The sequence below is a fragment of the Telopea speciosissima genome, chromosome 8 (assembly GCF_018873765.1).
Source record: "Telopea speciosissima isolate NSW1024214 ecotype Mountain lineage chromosome 8, Tspe_v1, whole genome shotgun sequence".
In the NCBI taxonomy this organism is placed as follows: domain Eukaryota; kingdom Viridiplantae; phylum Streptophyta; class Magnoliopsida; order Proteales; family Proteaceae; genus Telopea; species Telopea speciosissima.
The window spans coordinates 62266282-62290670 of NC_057923.1; the positions used below are offsets into that span (position 1 = coordinate 62266282).

At 41.8% G+C, this 24389-nt stretch overlaps 1 protein-coding gene across 3 annotated transcripts in view; it reads left to right on the forward strand.

Moving 5' to 3' along the window:
- The first annotated feature begins 492 nt into the window (after positions 1-492).
- The window catches only part of LOC122670663 (phytochrome B-like), a 29134-nt gene continuing 5237 nt past the window's right edge, over positions 493-24389 (forward strand). Inside the window, exons 1-4 of one of the 3 annotated variants that reach the window (XM_043867621.1) lie at positions 551-681; positions 771-2586; positions 9218-10025; positions 11303-11596. In XM_043867621.1, the coding sequence (XP_043723556.1) occupies positions 634-681; positions 771-2586; positions 9218-10025; positions 11303-11596 (2966 nt within the window). In that variant the 5' untranslated portion in view covers positions 551-633. Of the gene's footprint in view, positions 2587-9217; positions 10026-10787; positions 10879-11302; positions 11597-24389 lie in introns of those variants that run through there. The other 2 variants (XM_043867622.1, XM_043867620.1) reach the window with 2 other exon arrangements.

Consider the following 24389-nt stretch of genomic DNA (forward strand, 5'->3'; position numbering starts at 1 on the left):
ATTGAGCTTGAGTAGCAATTCTAACCACTTTAAGAAGCTTAAGTGTACATTAATGAAGTGAAAAAAATATTCAAAAAATCAATACCTGAGAGAGAACAGAACTGAAATTCGGTATTGGCTTTCTTCCCCAACTCAACTCTCAAGTCCATCTTTTCCCAACAAGGAGGGATGGGAAAAGGAAGAAAAGAGAACCCAACAACGGCAACCCATTTGCTGCAACTCCCCATCCATAAAGGAAGCGTTAAAAAGATTTAAGAATAATTACTTAATTATCAAAGCTGTCCATATTCCATATGAATTATCGATTCCTACGAGACAAAAAAGAAGCTCTAGATTTGAGACCCATTAGCGATCGTCATCCACCTCAGCCACGGAAAGATAGAATGTAATAGAAACTCGAGATTTGAGACTCATTGGAGATCGTCATCCACCTAAGCCACTGAAAGATAGAATGTAAAAGAAGCTCGAGTCTACAGTCTACAGAGGAGAGGAGAGACCCCTCAAAGCGCAAAACTCAAAACTAAAAGTAGTAAATGGCTTCAAGTAGCAAAGCAACTAATGCTCACCAAACCCATCCCTTAGGGGGAAGCAGCGTCAAATCCCACCGCGGAGACTCCATTATTGCTCAGTACAATGTTGACGCCCGCCTCCATGCCGTCTTCGAACAGTCCGGCGAGTCCGGTAAGTCCTTCGACTATTCTCAATCCGTTAAAACCAATAACCAATTTGTCCCTGAACAGCAAATCTCTGCATACTTGTCCAAAATTCAGAGGGGCGGTTATATACAGTCCTTCGGCTGTATGATTGCCGTCGACGAGTCCACCTTTCGGGTCGTTGCTTACAGCGAGAACGCCACCGAAATGCTCGACCTTAATCCCCAGTCAGTCCCCACCCTCGAGGAACCTCTGACCCTCACGGTTGGTATTGATGTCCGTACGCTTTTCACCCCATCCAGCTCTCCTCTCCTCGAGAAAGCTTTCCGTGCTCGGGAAATCACGTTATTAAACCCTCTCTGGATCCATTCCAAGAGTTCCAATAAACCCTTTTACGCCATCTTGCATAGAATTGATGTGGGGATTGTAATTGACTTGGAGCCTGCGAGAACTGGGAACCCAGCTCTGTCGGTTGGTGGTGCTGTGCATTCGCAAAAGCTCGCCGTCCGAGCCTTCTCTCGTTTGCAGTCACTCCCCGGTAGGGATATCAAGCTTCTTTGTGATGCTGTGGTTGAACACGTGAGGGAGCTCACCGGTTATGACCGGGTTATGGTGTATAAGTTCCATGAGGATGAGCATGGTGAGGTTGTTGCCGAGAGCAAACGACCGGACTTGGAGCCTTATATCGGGTTACACTACCCTGCAATTGACATACCCCAGGCCTCGAGGTTCTTGTTCAAGCAGAACCGGGTCAGGATGATCGTCGACTGCCATGCCACTCCTGTCCGGGTTATTCAGGATGAAGAGCTTTTGCAGCCTCTGTGCTTAGTTGGTTCAACACTTCGGGCCCCGCACGGGTGCCACTCCCAGTACATGGCCAACATGGGCTCAATCGCCTCATTAGCTTTGGCAATAATTATCAATGGGAATGATGATGAGGGTATTTCTGGACGTAACTCTATGAGACTTTGGGGCCTTGTTATGTGTCACCACACTTCTGCTCGATGCATCCCATTTCCCCTCCGTTATGCCTGTGAATTCCTCATGCAGGCTTTTGGGCTTCAACTGAACATAGAATTGCAGTTAGCATCTCAATTGGCAGAGAAACATGTTTTGCGGACCCAAACTCTTCTGTGTGACATGCTTCTCCGGAATTCCCCCACTGGGATTGTCACCCAGAGCCCCAGCATCATGGATCTTGTCAAGTGTGATGGAGCTGCACTCTACTACCGAGGGAAGTATTACCCACTTGGTGTCACCCCTACTGAAGTGCAGATAATGGACATCACCGAGTGGTTGTTGGCTCATCATGGAAACTCAACAGGTTTGAGCACAGATAGCTTAGCTGATGCCGGATACCCTGGAGCAGCCTCCCTTGGTGATGCAGTTTGTGGAATGGCTGTAGCTTATATCACTTCTAAAGATTTCTTGTTCTGGTTCCGGTCGCATACTGCCAAAGAAATTAAGTGGGGAGGAGCAAAGCATCACCCAAAGGACAAGGATGATGGGCAGAGGATGCACCCGCGCTCTTCATTTAAGGCGTTCTTAGAAGTGGTTAAGAGCCATAGTTTGCCATGGGAGAATGCTGAGATGGATGCAATTCACTCGTTACAGATTATACTGCGAGACTCATTTAGAGATGTTGAGGGGAGAAATTCTAAGGCTGTGGCCAACGCCCAGCTTGGGGATTTGAAATCGCAAGTTGTAAATGAGCTTAACTCAGTTGCTCGAGAGATGGTTAGGCTGATAGAGACTGCAACTGCCCCTTTTATTGCAGTGGATTCCCATGGCCGTATAAATGGTTGGAATGCAAAGGTTGCAGAGCTTACATGTCTTTCAGTTGAGGAAGCCATGGGGAAGTCACTGGTTCAGGACCTTATTCATAAGGAATCTGAAGAGGTTGCCGACAAGCTGCTATTTCATGCTTTAAGAGGTAAATCCTCTTGCGTAAATAATTGTTGGTGCTGGTAGTTCTAGATCTTTTACCAGAAAATGTTTTTGTTTAGGCAACCAACATATGGATTTGATGAATAATCGCTGTTGATGGTGCTAGATCCCAAGATCATTAACAAATAATTTTTGTTTGTTGGACTTCTTTTATAATATAGTTTATTTAACCGGCATGATAAGTATCATTATTGAACCGGAAGAACTGGATAACTTGTGGTATCTCCCATAATTTCTCATTTTGTCCCTACATAGATAGCATGCATTTGCATAGAATTTTCTTTACATTCTCCTCCTTGTCAACTGAATTTCATAGTATACTATCCTGAAAATGTCCAATGCATGTCATCCTTTTCAGTGGCTCATATGCCTTCCTATATCTTTTTCTTTTTGATTAATGACATGTGCATTTACCGCTTCTCACAACCTCAATCCCTTGAAAATATTTATGAATACCCATATCTTTTATTTGAAAATGTTGTTGTAGATAAGATTTAATTTCATCAATGCTGGAAGGATCATCATCACCAGTAACAATAATGTCATCAACATAGACAACCAGCACTACCACCTTAGAGTCACGATAGCGAACAAACATAAATGTCATCTGAATAACACTGGGTAAATCCATACAGAGTTACAATAGTACTGCACTTATCAAACCAACCTCAATCCCTACAAACCTTACTGACATTCTCACCTTGAGCAACATCCCTAGGAGGTTGCTCCATATATATTTCCTCATGCAAATCACCATAGAGAAAAACATTCTTAATATCAAGTTGATACAACAAACAACAACAACAACAACCATAACCTTATCCCAACTAAATGGGGTCGGCTACATGGATCCGAAGAGGCTATGACAGTAAAAGAAATAAGAGAAGTAAAAAGAAGTACAAGAAGTAAAAGAAAGAAGAATAGCAAATAAGTAAAGGAAAAAAGTCAAAACAGCATCCCAGGAACATTCCCCTACAAGGGGTCGGCTACATGGGTCCTAGTCCTCCAAACAACTTTATCTACGGTCATACTAGGATCGAGCCTTACCACATGCATATCCTTTCTTACCACTTCTCCAATAGTCATCTTAGGCCTGCCCCTACATCTTTTAGCTCCGTCAAACTGTCTGGTCACTCTTCCTTACCGGTGCATCCATAGGTCTCCTTGGACATGACCATACCACCTCAAGCGGCTCTCACGAAGTTTGTCCTGGATTGGTGCAACTCCCAATTTGTTTCTAATACAATCATTCCTTACTCTATCTCTCCTGGTCTTACCACACATCTTCCTCAACCGCTACACTCATCTTATCTATGTTACTCTTGTTAACTGCCCAACATTCCGCTCCATAAGTCATGGCTGGTCTTATAACTGTCCTATAGAATTTCCCTTTAAGGTTAATAGGCATGCGTTTGTCACATAACACTCCCGATGCACCTCTCCACTTCATCCATCCTCTATATTACCCTCTTTGTTAATGGTTGACCCCAAATATCTAAAGCATTCACTTTGTAGTAGCTCTCGCTCCTCAAGTTTCACCACTTCATCACCTCTCCTGGTTTGACTGAAGTTACACATCAAATACTCTGTCTTTGTTCTGTTTAACTTAAAGCCTCGTGATGCCAAGCTTGATCTCCATAACTCCAGCTTTGCATTAATCTCCTCCACTGTCTCATCTATCAAAACAATATCATCAGCAAAAAGCATACACCAAGGGATCACATCTTGAATGTGCCTGGTTAAATCATCCATTATGAGTGCAAACAAATAGGGGCTTAGAGCTGATCCTTGATGTAACCCAATTGTAATAGGGAATTCACTACTTTGGCCCTTTGCAGTTTTGACACTCGTCACCACGCCTTCATACATGTCCTTGATTATATCCACATAGTTACTTGAGCTCCTTCTCTTCTCTAGGACATGCCAAATGAGCTCTCTAGGGACTCTATCATAGGCCTTTTCTAGGTCAATAAAGATTATATGGAGGTTCCTTTTGTAAGCTCTAAATATTTTCATAAGTCTCCTTAAAAGGTAAATAGCTTCTGTCGTGGATCTCCCTGGCATAAAACCAAATTGGTTCTCCGATATAACAGTTTCTCTTCTTAAGTGAACTTTAATGTTTCCCAAAGTTTCATTGTATGACTCATTAGCACCTGAACAGAATTTAACCGAGCAACCAGTGAAAAAGTCTCAAAGTAGCCAACACCATAAGTCTGAGTAAACCCTTTGACGGTTTGACCACCAACCGAGCTTTGAGCAACTCAATAGAACCATCGGGGTTGTATTTAACTATATACACCCAACGACACTGTACTAAATCCTTATCTAAAGGAAGATCAACTAAGGTCTAGGTCTTGTGACAGACTAAAGCATCCATCTCAACATCAATGTAGAATCAATCCCGAATGAGATAGTCCCTCATGAGGAGTTTTGGGTATAGAATGGGTTGATAAATACAGAGAAAATTATGAAGAGAAGATGGAAGATGTGACAGAAATAAAGTTTTCAACAGGGTAAATAACAAGATCGTTGGATGCAGGAACGAGTACCTTTTCGTAAAGCAATTGGTAAGTCAGCAGGTTTAGACGAAGCAACAGGAATGCTAGGCAGAGACTCAGACTGAGAAGAGGGCAATTGAGAAGAAGTGGCAGGCACCAGTTGAGAGGATTTCACGCGCCACTGGTAAATCTTAAGTAGTGCGGGCTGAGGATTTGAAAAAGGAACAACAAAAGGAGTGAGAGGGGACTGAAAATATCAGTTGTTAAATCACAACCCTTGGCAGAATAATATGGTTGTATCTTTGATGAAAGTAACAGTGGCACTCACAAACTGTTGGCGGGTAACAGGGTCATAACAACGATAACCCTTTTGAGTGCGCGAATAACCTAGAAAAATACATTTAAAAGCGTGAGGGGATGATTTATCAATGCCTGGACGTAAAACCTGAACAAAGCATACACACTTAAAAACACGGGGTGGAAAAGAAATATTGGTGATTGGGGTGAAATGTACTGAAAGGTGATTTATTATCAAAAACTGAGGAAGGCATTTGATTAATTAAATAACAGGCTGTTAAAACTCCATCTCCCCAAAAAATTTTCAGGACATTCATAAAAATAATAAAGAACAAGCAATATCCAATAAATGTCTATTTCTCCGTTTGGTTACACCATTTTGCTGAGGGGTATAAGAGCAACTAGTTTAATGTATCATGCCATGCTCAGTGCGAAAAAATGGAATTGCAGTTTGAGAATATTCCAAAGCATTATCAGAATGAAAAATTTTAATAGAAACACCACATTCAGTCTTTATTCCAAGATAAATTGATTTAAAGACAGACAAAAAATGTGAACGATGTTTCAATAAATACGACAAAGTTAAGAGAGAATAATTGTCCACAAAAGTAAGGAAGTACGTAAAACATGACTGACTCTGTACAAGATGGGGATCCCAAATATCACAATGAACAAGTGAAAATAAGAATGATTCCTAAGAACATCCCATGGAGGAAAAGCACGGTGATGTTTTCCTAACTCATAAGCTTCACACTCAACACAAGAGATGGTTTTGCAACCAGGAACCATGTGCTGAAGCTTAGAAAGATATAAATGCCCTAACGACAATGCCAATCAAAAGGAGAAACACTACTAGACAACACAGATGCAACAGTAAAAACGAAATCATGATCGAGATGGTATAAGCCACCTTTCTCATGCCCTCTATCAATTGTCTTCCCTGTCTGAAGATCCTGGAAGGCACAATAAGAAATAAAAAAAACGAAACAGAGCACTTTAGTGATTTTGTAATTTGACTGACAGATAATAAACTTAAAGGCAATTAAGGTACATGAAGGACAAAAGATAATAACAAGGAAAGAGTGGAAGTGATCACATCATGTCCACAGACTCGAGTGGAGGAACCATTAGCAAGGATAACACGAGACGGATAATTAGTTTTATTAAATGTGGAAAATACAATAGACTTACTAGTTGTATGATTGGACACACTAGAGTCAATAATCCAACTGGTGAGAGAGGAGGAAGCAAGAAGTGCAGTAGTACCTGTGTGGGCTAGAGTGGCAGTGGATGAAGAAGCAGATGTGTCTCAATCTGTTGAAGATGTTTAAGTAGCTGATTATAGTCATCGTGAGATACAAGACCTGATGAAGATGATGCTCCAGGTGCAGAAGTAGAGTTGGTGTCATTGGATGACACCCCATCAGAAACCCCATCATTAACTGCTGAATTGGCCAACTGTTGTACCCATTCAGGTTTATCAAATTTATCCCAACATTCTTTAATAATATGATTGGGCTTACCACAGTAAGAACACTGGCGCACAGGCTGATTAAATTGTTGTCCTCCTCGTCCTCCAGCATCACGGCCTCTTCCTCCTCCTTAACCTCGACCAGTAAGACCTGAACCATGGCTACGTCCACTGCTGCTAGTAAGAAGTGCAGAGCTATCCTTGGTCAAGGATGAGGTTTCATATTTGGAAAGGGAAGGAGAGAGTACTCGTTGGATACGATAGAAGGCCTCATTCATAGAGGGAAATTTCTCTCCCTAAGCAACTGGCTTTTAACAGGCTGTAATTCAGAATCAAGACCAGACAAGAACTCAGCAACCTGAAATTCTGTATGTTGTGATTTTAGTATCTCAAGATCAGTAGAGAGTGGTTGATACACATTCAACTCTTCCCACATGCCTTTAAGAGAACTATAATATTCACTCTGACTTTCCGTTATGTTTGAGAAAAAAATCTTTTCATAGAGGTCATATACACGAGATATATTCTTGTTGTGGGGAAAGCTCTCTTTAAGTCATCCCATACACCTTTCGCAGTGGTGTGAAACATAACGTTTGCTGCCACTGAGGGTTCCATCCTATTCCACCTTTCTCGTGTATCCACTCTTTATATCATGCAACAGTTGTCGATGGTTGAGAAGACACTAGATAGTTCAGTTTACCTTTGGCATTAATGTATACCTTCACAGCCTCTGCCCATAACAAATAATTGAACTCATCATTCAACTTAATGGAAGTAATCTGGACGTCAACGCTGTCGATAGTAGGTTTAGAGTCACCCATAGTATAGAAGGGGATAAAAACAAATAGGAACCAGCACACACTCAAGAGAGATAAGAAGAGGGACCAAATAGTGGTCGACTATATTGTCAAGAGAGGTAGGATAAAACCCCAAGTACTGTGCTGATCAATAATCACATACCAAGATTATGCCAAAGAGTAGGAACACCCCCCCCAAAAAAAAAAAAAAAACAAGAACAGGGGTGCCGCCACTTCAATAAAACCAGAGTAGAGAAGATACTCTGGACACAAATCCCATCAGATCTGCCTACAATTTGGATCGAAGGTAAGCCTTGAGCAGTGTATAAGGAAGGAACCCCAAAATCTGATATCAATCAGTGGTTGGATGGGGTACTGTAGAGGCAACTTCAGAAAAGTAAAACAGGGAGTACCCAGTGCACGAGGCTCCCGCCACTGCGGGGTCTGGGGAGGGTCATAATGTATGCAGCCTTACCTCTGCTTTCGCAGAGAGGCTGTTCTCAGACTCGAACCTGTGACCACTTGGTCACAATGGAGCAACCTTTACCCGGTACTTCAGAAAAGTAACATAAAAAATTTTAGAATTTGAAGAACAATCAAGAACAGGACATTCACTGATCTGATTAGGGCCAAACAAGGATCGAGATCTTGGTTTTGGACCTGGTTTCCGTCAGGCCCAAAACCGAGACAACTTGGAGATTTCGGTCAGTTTTGACCGAAACCTAGAACCATGGGGCTAAATTCTGATCAGCAGATAGGTCCAGCCACTGGATTATAATTTATAACCCCAAAATCTTACTTACAATCAATGGCTGAATGGAGAAATATATAACATCAATAGATGCAGAAAAAATACCAAACAATAGGATACCTCAGCTTGCAAATAAACTGTATGAAGATGCTTCAATCAATCAGAAGCATATAGGCAGTAACAGCTGTATGCAAACCTTAAGAAGAATGGTGCAGCATAGGTTGCTGCCCACCAGGGCAAGAGGAAAAAAAAACTGAAGAACTCTCAAAACAGTGACCACGATTGCACAGGTAATGATCAATCTTTCTCTGATACCATGAAACTTTATTAATCAAGGCTAGATCAGTACCAATGCATGAGAAGAAAGAAGAAGAAGGTACAAGAAAGGAAAGAGAAGGAGGAAAACTGGCTACCGAGAGAGGGTCCAATATCCTCTCACGGTAGTAATAGTAGCTTTTTATTGAAAGAGAAACCCAAACCAAATATAATTCTCTAGTAATGCTGCCAACCATTACAGCCGCCATATCTATAACTATCACACACACTAGACAAAATTACCCCTAATCATTACAATAAATACCGAAGTACCCCTATCGGTAAAGCACCATATCGCTAACCAATATTTAGTTCTCTCTCTCTCTCTCTCTCTCTCTCTCATGGTTGGATTTTTCATTATAATGATTGCTTAACAGTAGTGGTTATTTCAGTTGTTCCATTTAAATGTTAAACCAATGGAGGACTTTATTCTTAACCTAAAGTCAATCTGCCGTGTGGAGTTTCCATCACAATTCAGATTTGTGCAGGTGAAGAAGATAAAAATGTAGAAATAAAGCTCAGGACTTTTGGCTCGCAACACCTTAAAAAGGCTGTCTTTGTAGTTGTCAATGCCTTCTCTAGCAAGGATTCCATGGGTAACATTGTTGGGGTTTGCTTGGTTGGTCAGGATGTCACTGGTCAGAAAGCAGTGATGGACAAATTCATTCTCTTGCAAGGTGATTACAAAGCTATTGTACAAAGCCCCAATCCTCTGATACCACCTATATTTGCATCAGATGAGAATACCTGTTGCTTAGAATGGAATACAGCCATGGAAAAGCTCACTGGGTGGGGAAGAGGGGACATTATTGGGAAGATGTTGGCAGGGGAGGTTTTTGGCAATTGCTGCCGGTTTAAGAGCCCAGATGCTATGACTAAATTTATGATTGTGCTGCACAATGCAATTGGCGGGCAAGATACAGACAAGTTTCCGTTTGCCTTCTTTGACCGGCATGGGAAATATGTGCAGGCCCTCTTGACAGCAAATAAGAGGGTTAATATTGAGGGCCAGATTATTGGTGCATTCTGTTTCTTGCAGATTGCAAGCCCAGAACTGCAACTGGCTCTGGAAGTGCAGAGGCATCAAGAGAAGAAATGCTTTGCAAGGATGAAAGAGTTGACCTACATCTGCCAGGAAATAAAGAATCCTCTGCGTGGGATACGGTTTGCTAGTTCAATGTTGGAGACTACAGACTTAACAGAGGATCAGAAGCAGTTTCTTGAGACAAGTGCTTGCTGTGAGAAACAGATGCTGAAAATAATTACGGATGTTGACCTGGAAAGCATTGAAGATGGGTGAGTTCCCTCGTAAGTTTATTTGTTTTGGTTGTGAGTTTATTTTATGATGAAGTGTGCTTCATATTGCAACAGTGCAACTTATTCAGTTTATGGGTACCGGTCTCTGAGTCATGGTTTAGTAGCAGCTATCTTTTTTATGCATAAAAGGCACAATAGTCACCTTTCATACTTTCTGGGGTTAATGCCATTCTTTTGTAGTGCCTCTGAAAAAAAAAAGAAATCATGGAATCCTGCTTCAACTCACGAACCAGTGCCAGCCTTTACAATGGACAGAGAACCTTAAGAGGATTCAGTTCTTGGGTTGCGGAATTATGGGATAGAGGGAATAGCCCAGGAAAAGGTCGGGTGTGGCTGTGAGATATATGGGTTTTCAGTAGACCCAAACATGATATAATGAAGAACAAAATGAAGAAAAGAATAGTAGAATTGCTTATTAGATTTGAACTGGAAGCACTCTAGGAGTCAATCAATGTGCAATCATAGCACATTGAAGCATCATACCTTCAAAGGAACTTGAGTATAACTTCAAACTAGCAACAAGTAATCAGAACTAGAAAAGAACTTTGGACAGATGTGTCATGATGCTCCTACTTAGTCTGAAACTCAAAAATAGAATTACAGTTGTGATTCTCTTTCTTTAATCTATACATCATCACGTTTCTAAATTCAATGCCATTACTCGTCAAAATTCAATGTCTCTTCTATTATTATAAATAAAATCATTATTGTTGTTGTTCTCATTATTATAATTAAATGCAGGGACCACAAGGCTGAACCTCACATCCTTGTGGCCTAATCACATTTCTGGTGGTCTTTAACACATTGGTTCTTACCTTTGCTTTTTAAAACGTTTTATGCATCTGTTTGTGATCCTATGCTGAATTACTGGTATAAAACTGACCTTTGGAATTTGACCAAATCTACTTGGTTAGAATGCAAAACTGATGAACTAATGCCATGCATATCATTAATTTGTGTAGCTTAAATATTGATCTTATCAAGTAGAATCTGCTGGTGGATGAAATGCCACAGAATTCAAGATCTCAAAGTGATAAACAAAATATCAGAATCTTTTGTTTTGAGTGGTTCTTTTTATCTAGTCAATGTCATGTGATAGGTTTTGGCTCAGAATCCTTAGTTTTGTCTCTTGGAAAGAATCTACAGTTTTCAAGTCCATTGCTGATAGAAACAGTGTATTCAAGTATGCACAAATACATATATTGTTGCTACCTGGCAGAGCAAGAACTGAGATTTCCCCCTCTTTCTGAAAACAGTTATTTGGAGCTTGACAAAGCTGAATTTCTAGTTGGGAGTGTTATAAATGCTGTTGTTAGCCAAGTGATGATCCTGCTGAGAAAGAGAGGTTTACAGTTGATCCGGGACATTCCAGAGGACATCCAAACACTGGCTGTTTATGGTGATCAAATAAGAATTCAGCAAGTCTTGGTTGATTTCTTGTTGAATATGGTGCGGTATGCGCCATATCCAGAAGGTTGGGTAGAAATTAAAGTTCATCCTAGTTTGAGGCTGATCTCAGATGGAATAGAGCTTGTGCATCTTGAGTTCAGGTCAGTTAGCTTTATACTTTTCAATTTCATGCTCTATTTCATGCTTATTTAACAGTTGATGTTTGTTTTCCTTTTGTTTAATTGTTTGAAACTGTGACAACTTCTCAATAGATTTGGTAATTTGACAAAGCTGAATCACCTTAAATTCCCAGTCCTTTCTTCCCTATTCATCCAGTATTAACTCTTTGAGATTAGTACTATTACTGTACTAGGCTACTAGCTGTTTTAAGTTTTGGTTTTGTCTGGTTTATATCTAGGCTTCTGGGGAGTGATCACTGTCTTCACTGTGCTATTTACCTGTTTGAATGGGCTTGAAATCTATACCGTATTGACTGGTATAAACATTTTCTTCGTGTATTAGTTTACAAGCTTTATTACTTCATATAACCGTGAGAACAAAATGTTGTTTGGAGATGGTATGTATGCAATCTATTTGTTTGTAGAGGGATCTGTAAAGTAACTGATGAAAAAGATTGGAAAATGATGACTTGTGTCCCTAGGGATCACAGCCAGCTTTATTTATAATAAAGGAGAAAAGAGCAAAATTACAAGTCCCTCAGAACATAATATACCTATACTAGCACCTAATTACCCAAATTACACTCCTCCTCAAGTTGGTACATATATATCAAACATGCCCAACTTGCACAAAATAGAATGAAACACCTTACTACGAAGCCCTTTAGTGAAGACATCAGCCAACTGATCGCCATATTGAACAAATGAGATATATATAACTCCATGATCCTGCTTCTCCTTGATAAAATGACGATCTATCTCCACATGCTTTGTCCTGTCATGCTGAACTGGATTATGGGCAATACTAATAGAAGATTTGCTATCACAGTACAACGTCATTGGTGAATGAGAACTAACACCCAGGTCCTGAAGAAGATCATTAAGCCACAGGCCCACAATAACTCACATATGCCATGTGCCATAGCACGGAACTTTGCCTCTGCACTAGACCGAGCAATCACAGCTTGCTTCTTACTACACCAAGTCACAAGGTTACCTCCTACAAAGTAACAATAGTCAGATGTGGACCTTCGATCATCTGGAGAACCTACCCAATCAGCATCAATGAAGGCTTCTACATGCATGTGATTATGAGGAGAAAAAAGAACCCCGTTTCCTGGAGCTGACTTCAAGTACCTAGAATACGATACACATCGTCCAAGTGAGTCGAATATGGATCATGCATACTGACTCACCAAACTTACAACATGAGTAATGTCTGGTCAAGTATGAGAGAGATATATCAATCGCCTAACTAATCGTTGGTACTTAGTACCTCCTTTGTCAACCGGCTCACCATCCAGATGTTTGTTTGCTTCAAGAATATCAATAGGACGACAACCAAGCATCCCAGTCTCGGATAAAAGATCCAAGGTATATATCTGTTAACAAAACAGAATTTGATGAATGCTTGAATGATCAATTCGACCAAGCAAGCCCTTTTATTTATAAGAAAAGAATTACAAATATAGGACAGAATTGTCCCTACTCTAGCCGACTCTACTAAGAGAGTCAGTAGTACATAAAAAATAAATCCCAAAAGACCAGAATACCCCCACAGTATTCTGGAGTACATTATTTAGTTGGATTTTAGGTTAGGAATACAAGAGAAGGAGAAGAAGTTGAAGGAGGAAGAGAGGAAGAAGTAGAAGAGAGAATGGAGGAGGAGATATTTTGGTGGTAATGTGTTGTATTGGAGAGACTTCTCCACACACCTATATCACTTCATTGATAATAAAAGAAATATTACATCCACCTCCCTAGGGAGGTAAAAGGTAAAAAGGATAAAAAAGAGAATACATTATAAGGCAACCAGACAAAAGGCTAGTTCCTAAACTACCCTTATTACATAAATTCTAACAAGTCTAACATTCCCCCTCAAGCTGGAGAATAAATGTCACGCATTCCCAGCTTGCATAAGAGGGTACCAAATTGAAGAGAGGTAAGCCCCTTGGTGAAGATGTCCGCCAGTTGATCACCAGTCTTCACAAAAGGGGTACAAATGCAGCCAGAGTCTATCATCTCCTTGATGAAGTGTCGATCCACTTCACTGTGTTCTGTTATGTCATGTTGCACTGGATTGTGAGCAATGCTGATAGCTGCCTTGTTATCACAATAGAGTCTCTTAGGACCTTCAGTGTCAAATCCCAATTCCTGAACCAATCTTTTCAACCATATAAGTTCACACACTCCATGAGCCATAGCTCTAAATTCTGCTTCTGCACTGGATCTGGCTACAACAGGCTGTTTTTTGCTTCTCCATGTAACTAAGTTACCTCCTCAAATGTACAATAACCGGAGGTAGATCTCCTGTCTGTGATGGATCCAGCCCAATCAGCATCAGTGAATCCTTCCACTCTCAAGTGATTGTGCCTGGCATACAACTGTCCTTTCTCTGTAGAAGACTTCAAATATCTGAGAATGCAATACACAACATCCAAGTGGCCACTCTTGGGGGCATGCATGAATTGGCTCACCACTCCTACTGCATAAGAGATATTTGGGCGTGTCATAGAGAGATAGATAAGCTTCCCCATTAGCCTCTGGTGCTGTCCCGCATCAACAAGAGAGGGACCACAATCTTCTCCTAGTTTGTGATTCTGCTCAATAGGAGAATTTGTTGGTTTGCAGCCTAACATCCCTGTCTCTATCAACAATTCAAGGACAAATTTCCTTTGACATGTGTTGATTCCTCTCTTGGACCTTGATACTTCAATTCCCAAGAAATACTTCAAGGGACCCAGATCTTTGATTTCAAACTGCTGAGCCAAGTAGGTCTTCAGCCTATTTATCTCAGCTCTGTCATCTCCAGTGACTACAATATCATCAACATAGACAATAAGGGATGTGATGGTACCATTACCCCACTTGGTAAAGAGAGTGTGGTTAGCTTGACTTTGGGAATATCCATTCTTTAGAATAGCCTGTCGGAATCGCTCAAACCATGCCTTTGGTGACTGTTTGAGGCCATATAGGGCTTCCTTGAGGAGGCACACTTTCCCTTCAGCGAAAGGTATTTTGAAGCCTGAAGGGGTTTGCATGTATACTTCCTCTTCCAAGTCACCATGAAGAAAGGCATTCTTTACATCTAACTGATATAATGGCCAATCTTTATTGGCTGCCAATGATAATAGAACTCTTATAGAGTTATGCTTAGCCACAGGAGCAAATGTCTCCTGATAGTCAATTCCATAGACTTGACTGTACCCCTTGGCCACCAACCTTGCCTTGTGTCTTTCAACTGTGCCATCAGATTTATAGTTGATTGTGTAGACCCATCTGCATCCAACTGGGACACGTCCCCTGGGAAGATCCACCAATTGCCAAGTACCATTCTTCTCAAGTGCCATCATCTCCTCAGACATAGGTTGTCTCTACTTTGGGTCAGACATAGCCTTAGTAACATTCTTGGGAATAGAAGCGGAAGAGAGAGCAACACTAAAGGCAAGACCTGTAGGAGAGAGAACATCATAGGAAACAAACTAGGTTATAGGATTAGTACAAGCTCTTTTCCCTTATCTAACAACAATAGGATGGTCTAAAACAGAAGGAAGAGAAGGGATGTCACCTAACTGAGGAGAATGGGTCTCAGGATGTGGATCCAAAGAGGACTCTTGGCATGTCTTTTTTACTTCCAAGTCATGCTAGAACTAGAGAGCAGCTTGCAGATGTATTTACTAAGCCTTTGGGTAGTGGGCGGATCGATTATATTTGTAACAAGCTGAGCATGATTGATATATATGCTCCAGCTTGAGGGGGAGTGTTAGAAGTGTCGAGTGGGGCCCATCTATGGGTCTCGATTTATGTTCTTTTTATTCTAGTCTTTTCCAGATTTGCCCCCCATCTCTATTTATATTGTATTCTTTTCATTATGAGATGCATAAAGAGTTGTGGCTGCTGTTCCATTCTCTTCTTCTCTTCTCTTCTTCCTCTTCTCTGATTTCATAGATTACACATACGATCACCTCATTAGTGCTGCCCTAAATTGGATGAAGAACCCAAGGAAAAAAGAGAGGAGGGATTGAGAGGAAGAGGGAGGGAGGTAGAAAAAACGGTGGAAGGGGGAAGTTTTGAAAACCTATTAGAGAAATTGGCTTTGATACCATGTTAACAAAACAGAATTTGATGAATGCTTGAATGATCAATTCGAACAAGCAAACCCTTTTATTTATAAGAAAAGAATTACAAAGATAGGACAGAATTGTCCCTACTCTAGCCGACTCTACTAAGAGAGTCGGCAATACCTAAAAAATAAATCCCAAAAGACCAAAATACCCCCACGGTATTCTGGAGTACATTATTCAACAATTTCCTTTGAGAGAGGAAGATACCACTAGAAGAGTGAGCAACTTCAATGCCAAGGAAGTACCGTAGTTGCCTCAAATCTTTAATTTCAAACTCTTATCCTAAATAGGCATTCAACTTGATTATTTCAGTTGAGTCACTTCCAGTGATGACAATGTCATTAACATAGACAATGAGAATGGTAATGTGATCACCAGATCGCTTAATGAACAAAGTGTGATCAACATCACTTTGAGTGTACCCGGTTGTGATCATAGCCTTATGAAAACGTTTGAACCATGCTCTAGGTGACTGCTTCAGTTTACAAACTTTTCCTTGAGTTTCTTTACATGTGAATCCCTGGGGAACTTCCATATATACCTCCTCTTCAAGTTCGCCATGTAGGAATGCATTTAACATCAAGTTGTTGTAGTTCCCAGCCCGAGTTAACAGCGCAAGAAAGGATAACTCAAATGGTGTTCAGCTTTACAATCGGTGCAAACGTCTCATGATAGTCAATCCCATAAGTTTGTGTCAACCCCTTTGCAACAAGTTTGTCTTTGTATCGGTCCAATGTTCCATCAACTCGCTGTTTTTAAACCCATTTGCAGCCCACTGGTTTCTTGCCAGGAGGAAGAGAGACTAGTGCCCATGTGTCATTCTTGCCAAGGGCCTTCATCTCCTCTATCATAGCATCTTTCCATCTCGAATCTGCAATTGCATCCTGCCAAGATTGAGGAATAGAAACAGAAGACAAGGAAGATACAAATGCATGATAGGAAGGGGAGAGAGAGAGAGAGTCATAAGACACAGTATGAGAAATAGGGTGTTGAGTGCAGCTCCTAGTTTCTTTACAAACAACAATAGGTAAATTCAAAGGATCAATATCACTAGAAAGAAGAAGGTTACTAGGCTTAGAGGAGGAGGCAGGTGGTCCTAGATCTGAGGAGAGCGGTTGGCCAGGTAGTGTGGCAGTAGTGGTGATATCTGCTCGATTCTTTGCAAGAACGAGACCAAGTAAACACTTGCAATGGTTTAGCACTGGGTACATTGTCAGTATTTGGCTGCTCCCCCTGCACAAAAGGGTTCACATCGAGCTCATGAAGAGACAAGGAGGAGCACTCAAGAGGAACAATTAGTGGCTCATTGTCACTAGAATACTCCCCCGGAAGAGGTGTCAAGGAAGAATAAGCAGCGGACTCATTAAAAACGACATCCATAGTGACAAACATACGGCAAGAAGGCGGATGGTAGCACTTATAGCCCTTCTGAGTGGCAGAGTAGCCGACAAAAATGCACTAGAGCCCCAAGGATCAAGCTTGCCAGCAAGGTGATGATTGTGTGCAAAACACACACAACCAAAGATCCGCGGAGGGAGAGTAAAAGAGGAACTGTATTGAAGAAACATCCGACGGAGTCCGGAACCCAACACATGAGAAGGCATGCAGTTGATTAAGCAACAATAAGGACGGCATCACTCCAATAATGTTTAGAGACATACATCTTAAACATTAGAGCACGTGCAACCTTCAACAGGTGGCGGTTCTTACGTTATGCGACACCATTCTGCACAGGAGTATCCACACAACTAATCTAATAAATGATGCCCTCAGCAGCAAGATAAGACTGAAAAGAGCGCTCAAAATATTCTCAACCATTATCACTGCGGAAAACTTTAAAGTAGCATTAAACTGGGTTTTAATCATACGATGAAAAAGCTGAAAACAATAAAACACCTCATTCTAATAATGCAACAAGTATACCCAAGTAGCACGAGAATGGTAATCAAACACCTCACTTTTAACTCTCATTAATTTGGATCTCCAAGGAAGTTTTATGTCTATAAGCTTTCTTGTGTTTAAGGTAGCCTGATCTACGACCAATCTACTCCTTTATCATCGGGCATCGGCTTGTTGGAGTGGCAGGAATCTGGTACCGACAATCCTGGAGGAGATTTGAGAGAAGTAGGAGAGGAGAGGGTAGGGGTTGGCATTCGACTATTCCCTTATCGGCTTGGGTTAATGTAATAGGCTAACGCAGCTCGCTTCGCTCTGAAAGCAAATTGACTGTTAACAAAACAGGAATTTCGTGAATGGCTTGAATGATCAATGAGATCAGTTAAGCTCTCTATTTGTAATAATAATAATAAAAGAGATTACAAAGGGAAATACTGTTCACGACACTATTCACGTGAACAGTATCACAGGCCAAATTACAATTCTACCCTTGTTCAAAAGTACATAAATAAAATACAAAAAATACCCTTATAATATCGGGTAACACATCTCAACACTCCCCCTCAAGTTGGGGCATAGATATCACACATGCCCAACTTGACTAGACTAGGATAAAACAACTTCCCACTCAACCCTTTGGTGAAGACATCGCCCGATTGATCTTGGACTTCACAAAAGGGATACAAATCTGCCCATTCTCTAACTTCTCCTTGATGAAATGTCTTCAATCTCCACATGTTTGGTACGGTCATGCTGCACTGGATTGTGGGCAATGCTAATTGTTGCTTTGTTGTCACAGTACAACATCATTAGAAGATGAACAGAACCACGGATATCAAGGAGTAAACTCTGAAGCCACAGTAACTCACATATGCTCTGGGCCATAGCACGGAATTCAGCTTCAGCACTAGATCTTGCCACAACATTTTGCTTTTTACTCCGCCATGTGACCAGATTTCCTCCAACAAAAGTACAATAGCCGGAGGTAGATTTCTTGTCAGGGTTACCACCCCAGTCAGCATCTGTGTAAGCCTCAATGCGAAGATGGTCATGAGGAGACAAAATGATCCCCTTTCCTGGAGCTGACTTCAAGTAATGGAGAATACGAAGAACAACAACCATGTGAGTGGAATAAGGATCATGCATGAACTGGCTCACAAGACTCACAGCAATGGCAATATCTGGTCTAGTGTGGGAGAGATAAATCAGCTTGCCCACCAATCGTTGATATCTGCCCTTATCAACAGGTTCACCATCCTTCTCTTGCAGACGGGTTATAGCTTCCAAGGGAGTGTCACAAGGATGACAACCAAGCAAGCCAGTCTCTGATAGTAAATCTAGAACATACTTTCTCTGGGAGAGAAAGATGCCTTTTAGAGAACGGGCAACTTCAATCCCAAGAAAATATCTTAGCTGTCCTAGATCTTTTATGTCAAATTCCCACCCAAGAAAGCCTTCAGGTGAGAAACTTCATCTGTATCATTACCAGTCACAACTATGTCATCAACATAAACTATGAGAAGAGTGACCTTTTCTCCCTTTCGCTTGATGAACAGAGTGTGATCAGCATTACTTTGTTTGTATCCACAAGAGACCATGGCTTTATGAAACCTTCCAAACCATGCCCGTGGAGATTGCTTCAACCCATAGAGTGCCCTTTTGAGCCTACAAACTTTCCCATGGGTCTTGTCAGAGGAAAAACCCGGAGGAACATCCATATAAACCTCCTCTTCCAACTCCCCATGAAGAAATGCATTGTTTACATCCAACTGCTGTAGGTCCCAGCCAAAGTTGACAGCACAAGACAGTAAGACCCAGACAGTGTTAAACTTCGCAACAGGGGCAAATGTCTCCTGGTAGTCGATCCTATAAGTCTGAGTGAAGCCTCTGGCCACAAACCTGGCTTTATATCTATCCACTGTTCCATCTGGCTTCTGCTTGACAACAAATACCCATTTGCACCTGACTGGTTTCTTACCCGAAGGAAGAACAACTAGCTCCCATGTCTCATTTTTAAGTAAGGCCATTATTTCTTCCATCATGGCTGTTTTCCACTTTGGATCTGCAATCGCCTCCTGCCATTTCTGAGGAATAGAAACAGAGGAAAGAGAAGAAACAAATGCACGATAGGAAGGAGATAAAGCATCATAGGAAACAACATTGGAGATGGGGTGTTGGGTGCATGACCTAACACCTTTACAAACAACGATAGGTAAGTCAAGGGAAGGATCCTTACCAGATGATGTAGCAGGGTCTGGATCTGGATCAAGTGCAGACGATTGTGGAGGTGGTATGGTGGTGGTGGTAGTCTCAACTTGTCCTGTGCGCTCTCGGGTATATACCTTATCAACAGGTATTTGACTGACTGGTCTACACTCCCCCTGAATAGGAGCCACTGTAGGAGCTGAAGTTACAGAGGGCTCCCCCTGAATAGAAGCCGGAAGAATAGTAGACACATCTTCAAAACCCTGATCCTGCTCCCCTTGAAGAAGTGTCTGGGAATAATATGACAAGGACTCATGGAAGACAATATCCATGGAGACAAAAGTACGACGAGAAGGTGGATGGTAACACTTGTATCCTTTCTGGGTCGCAGAATAGCCCAAAAAAATACACTTAATGCTCCGTGGATCAAATTTCCCATGAGGATGATGATTGCGGACATAGCAAACACAACAAAAAACTTTAAGGGGAACCACAAAGGAGGAGGAACCCTGGAGGAGATCAACGGGGGAACGACCATCAAGGACACAGGTAGGCACACGGTTGATGAGATAAGCAGCGGTAAGAATGTCATTACCCTAGTAGTGAGAAGGAACCTGCCATGCAAACAAAATGGCCCGGGCTACCTCAAGGAGATGTCTATTTTTCCTTTCAGCAACCCCATTCTGGGCAGGTGTGTCAACACAGCTGGTCTGATGGACAATACCATGTGCAGCCAAATAAAGTTGGAACTGACCCTCCATGTACTCTCTGCCATTATCACTGCGTAAAATGCGCAAGGTGGCATTGAATTGGGTCTGAACCATACGATGAAATAACTGAAAACAGCGGAAGACCTCACTTTTATGGCTCATCATATACACCCAAGTGGCACGAGTATAACAATCAATAAATGAGACAAACCATCGATGACCAGAAAGGGAAGTACATCAGGCAGGGCCCCACACATCAGAATGAACCAAAGCAAACGGAGGCTCACTTCTTTTATTTAATGAAGAATAACTGGAACGAGTCTATTTGGCCAAAACACAAGCCTCACATAAAAACTCATTCCTATTACAATGCTTAATCAAGCGCGGAAACAAAAGAGACAAAGTACTAAGGGATGGATGACCAAGTCGACAGTGCCAGAGATGAAGGTCAGGGGACGAGGTGGACTGTAAATGATGATTTGTAGAGGAAGCCGAATGCAAAGTAGAAGGCTGACCCGGGTCAAGTAAGTAGAGACCACCTTGCATCTTACCACCCCCAATCGTGCGCCTCGTCTCCAGATCCTGTATGACACAATGAGAAGGAAAAAAAGTCAGTTTGCAGTTCCGATCTCTAGTTAGACTACTAATAGAGAGAAGGTTGGTAGAAAAGGATGGAACATGCAAAACAGATTTTAATGAAAGGGTAGGGGAGCAACGTATGGAACACTTCCCATTAATAGGAGAAAGGGAACCATTAGCCTACTCGAACACTGTCTTTGCCAGAAGATGGAGAATAAAGATGAAATACATGGGAGGAGCTAGTCATGTGGTCAGTAGCATCGGAATCTATAATCCAAGGACTGGATACAGCCGATGCACACAGACTACTGACTGGAGTACCTGAGGCAAAATTAGAACTAGGAGGGGCAGCAGGAGTAGATGCCATAGTGGAGGCAGCGGAAGAGGCCTGTAGCATGCGACGAAAAGCTAGGAGCTCATCCTGAGTAAGCCCAATGTCAGATGAAGGGGCAGCAGCAGCAGTAGTAGCAGAATCAACCATATGAGCCTTGGGCTTAAACTTCCCACGGGCTTTCTTTTCCTCAAAATCAGCAGGCTTCCCATGGAGCTTCCAGCATTGAGCCTTAGTATGATAAAGCCTGTTGCAGTGTTCACATTTGACATGACCTTTAGGGACAGCAGTACCACCATCAATAGTGGTAAGAGAAGGAGTACTGGAAGCAACTTGCAAGGCGGATCGATCAACAGTAGAGGAATGCAGCATAGCAGCCCGACGAGATTCCTCATTATGAACTAAGGCAAAGGCCTGCTCTAGGGATGGAAAAGGGGACTGCCCAAGTACTTGCACCCGAATAGGATCAAACTCCATATTTAGTCCAGCCAAAAAATCATAGACACGTATTTTGTCAACGTGTTTGCGATAGGTAGCCAGATCAGTAGCAGTAGAGGGCTGATAGTCGGAGTAATGATCCAATTGCTGCCACATGTTCTTGAGGGCAGCATAGTATTTGGAGACAGAGAGCTCCTGTTGGGTAGTGGCATTAGCCTTCTTTCTAATCGCATAGACCTATGCATCATTCCCCATGCGACCATAAGCCTCTTTGGCACCATTCCAGATAGTATGGGCTGTGTCCAGTAGAAGAAAATTGTCTGAGATATCCCCTTGCATAGAATGGATCAAGTAGGACATCACTAACGCATCATTAGATAACCACTTGTTGAGTTGAGAACCCTCTTCCACTGGTTTAGTTGTTGTCCCAAGAAGATGGCCAGTGAGGCCACGGCCAGCTACTGTCAAATAGGTAGACCGAGACCACTTCAGGTAGTTAGAGCCATCAAGTTTGATTGGGGCAGCAAGGGGAAGAAAATCAGTCCGGGGTTGGCCATCAATGCCAGGAGAGGCCGAAGAAGAATCTGAACCAGTCATTGCAGCAGGTAATCAATCTTCAATGAAGCAGCAAACAGCCAAAAAATATCCAAAAAAAAATTCTGGAATCGACCCCCAATAGAAGAGGGCTGTATTGGAGCAAAAAATCTCAGATATGTAGGCTAGGAATGATGTCGAATGAAGGCAGCAAGGGTGCCAATCAGATGTAGCAGGAACTAGCAGCCCAACCCCAAGATCGATTAATGTCAGGGTTTTGAAAAAAACCCTGAGAAGAGAGATCGATAAGGGGCTGGGGTCTTCAACCAATCTGATGAAGTGAATTGGGGCTGAGAACAATATCAAATAAAGATCCCACAATAGAAGATGCAGCCGAAACAGATGTAGAGGCTTGATCTCCAAAAAAAAATAGGAATCTTCAAATCGCAGACAGTTCTTCAGCTCCACTCGATCCAAAAAAGAGGCATAAAAAAGGAGGTATGTTGGGGCAGCGGCTAGATCATTACGATCACCTCAGTAGTGCTGCCCTGATGGGAGAAGAACCAAAAGAAAGGAAGAAAGAAGAAGGGAAGAAGCTCGATGGAGGGAAAGAGAAAAAAAATCGAAGGGAGGGAGGTGGGTTTTGAAAACCTAGATCAGAGTGTATTTGGCTCTGATGCCATGTTAACAAAACAGGAATTTCGTGAATGGCTTGAATGATCAATGAGATCAGTCAAGCTCTCTATTTATAATAATAATAATAAAAGAGATTACAAAGGGAAACACTGTTCACGACACTGTTCATGTGAACAGTGTCACAGCCCAAATTACAATTCTACCCTTGTTCAAAAGTACATAAATAAAGCATAAATAAAATACCAAAAATACCCTTATAATATCGGGTAACACATCTCAACATTGACTAAGCCCCGCTTGTTGCTTGCTGCTTGCTGGTTTTTCCATCATCAATCCACAAGAAATCGAATGAAACAAGGTGAAAAAGAAGCATACGAAGAAAGCCCTGGTCTATGACAACCTTGAGGTTGAGCTGGTCTAGGATCACCCCTGTAGTTTTCTTCGCTTGCTTCGGAATGAAGCTTCATCTTTCTTTCTAAAAACCCCCAATCCGCTCTTGCTTGCCGCTACTAACGGGGTTACGGTTGATTTCCCTTCCTTTAGCTACTTAGGTGTTTCAGTTCGTCATGTTTGAAAAGTCCAAAGAGCGCAGACTACTCACGAAGCTTGGATACGGTTTCCCGATCGAAGATCCATGGATCACAGATGCAGGAGATTTTTTATCTCTAAATTCAAGTCAATCCTTAGCTGTTGCTTTATGGAGGCCAATGGAGCAAACTATCCTACCCAAACCATCAGTTGGAGGGACAAGTTGAATTGAGGTGTAAATGGTGCTCCTTCTGTTCTGTGCTTTCATGTCTGGACTGGAAGTGTGGTGTCAATGTTCCCCTCATGTCTTGGTGTAATTTTGTGTCTTGAGCAGCCAAGGAGTGGGAGGGGGTAGCACCCAGAAAGTTATTAATAAACTCACACTTGGTGCTGTCATTTATATTGTTTGGAAGGAGAGGACTGCTAGAATTTTCAATAATGAATACAGGGATGTCCATACTATTCAGACAGATTTTCAAATGCATCAGGGCTAGGTTGCTGAGTCTTAACCTCAGGGGTGGCCAGAGAGATAATCATATTAAACTAATTTTTTATTCTCCTAACAGTACATAAACTGGATATTGATCAATGGTTCCTGTTCTATTGGTTATACCTGATTTATCTTGAGATTCCTAGCATGCTTCTTGTAGGATTTCTTTGTATCCCTACTAGGTTGTGGTGCAGGTTTGTTGTCAGAGCTGCCTAGCAGCCAGGTTTTCTAACTTGCTGGAAGTGTGCCCAAGCCCGTCTTTGATTACCACAATAATTCAATCTGGCTAGGCTTACTCCTGGAA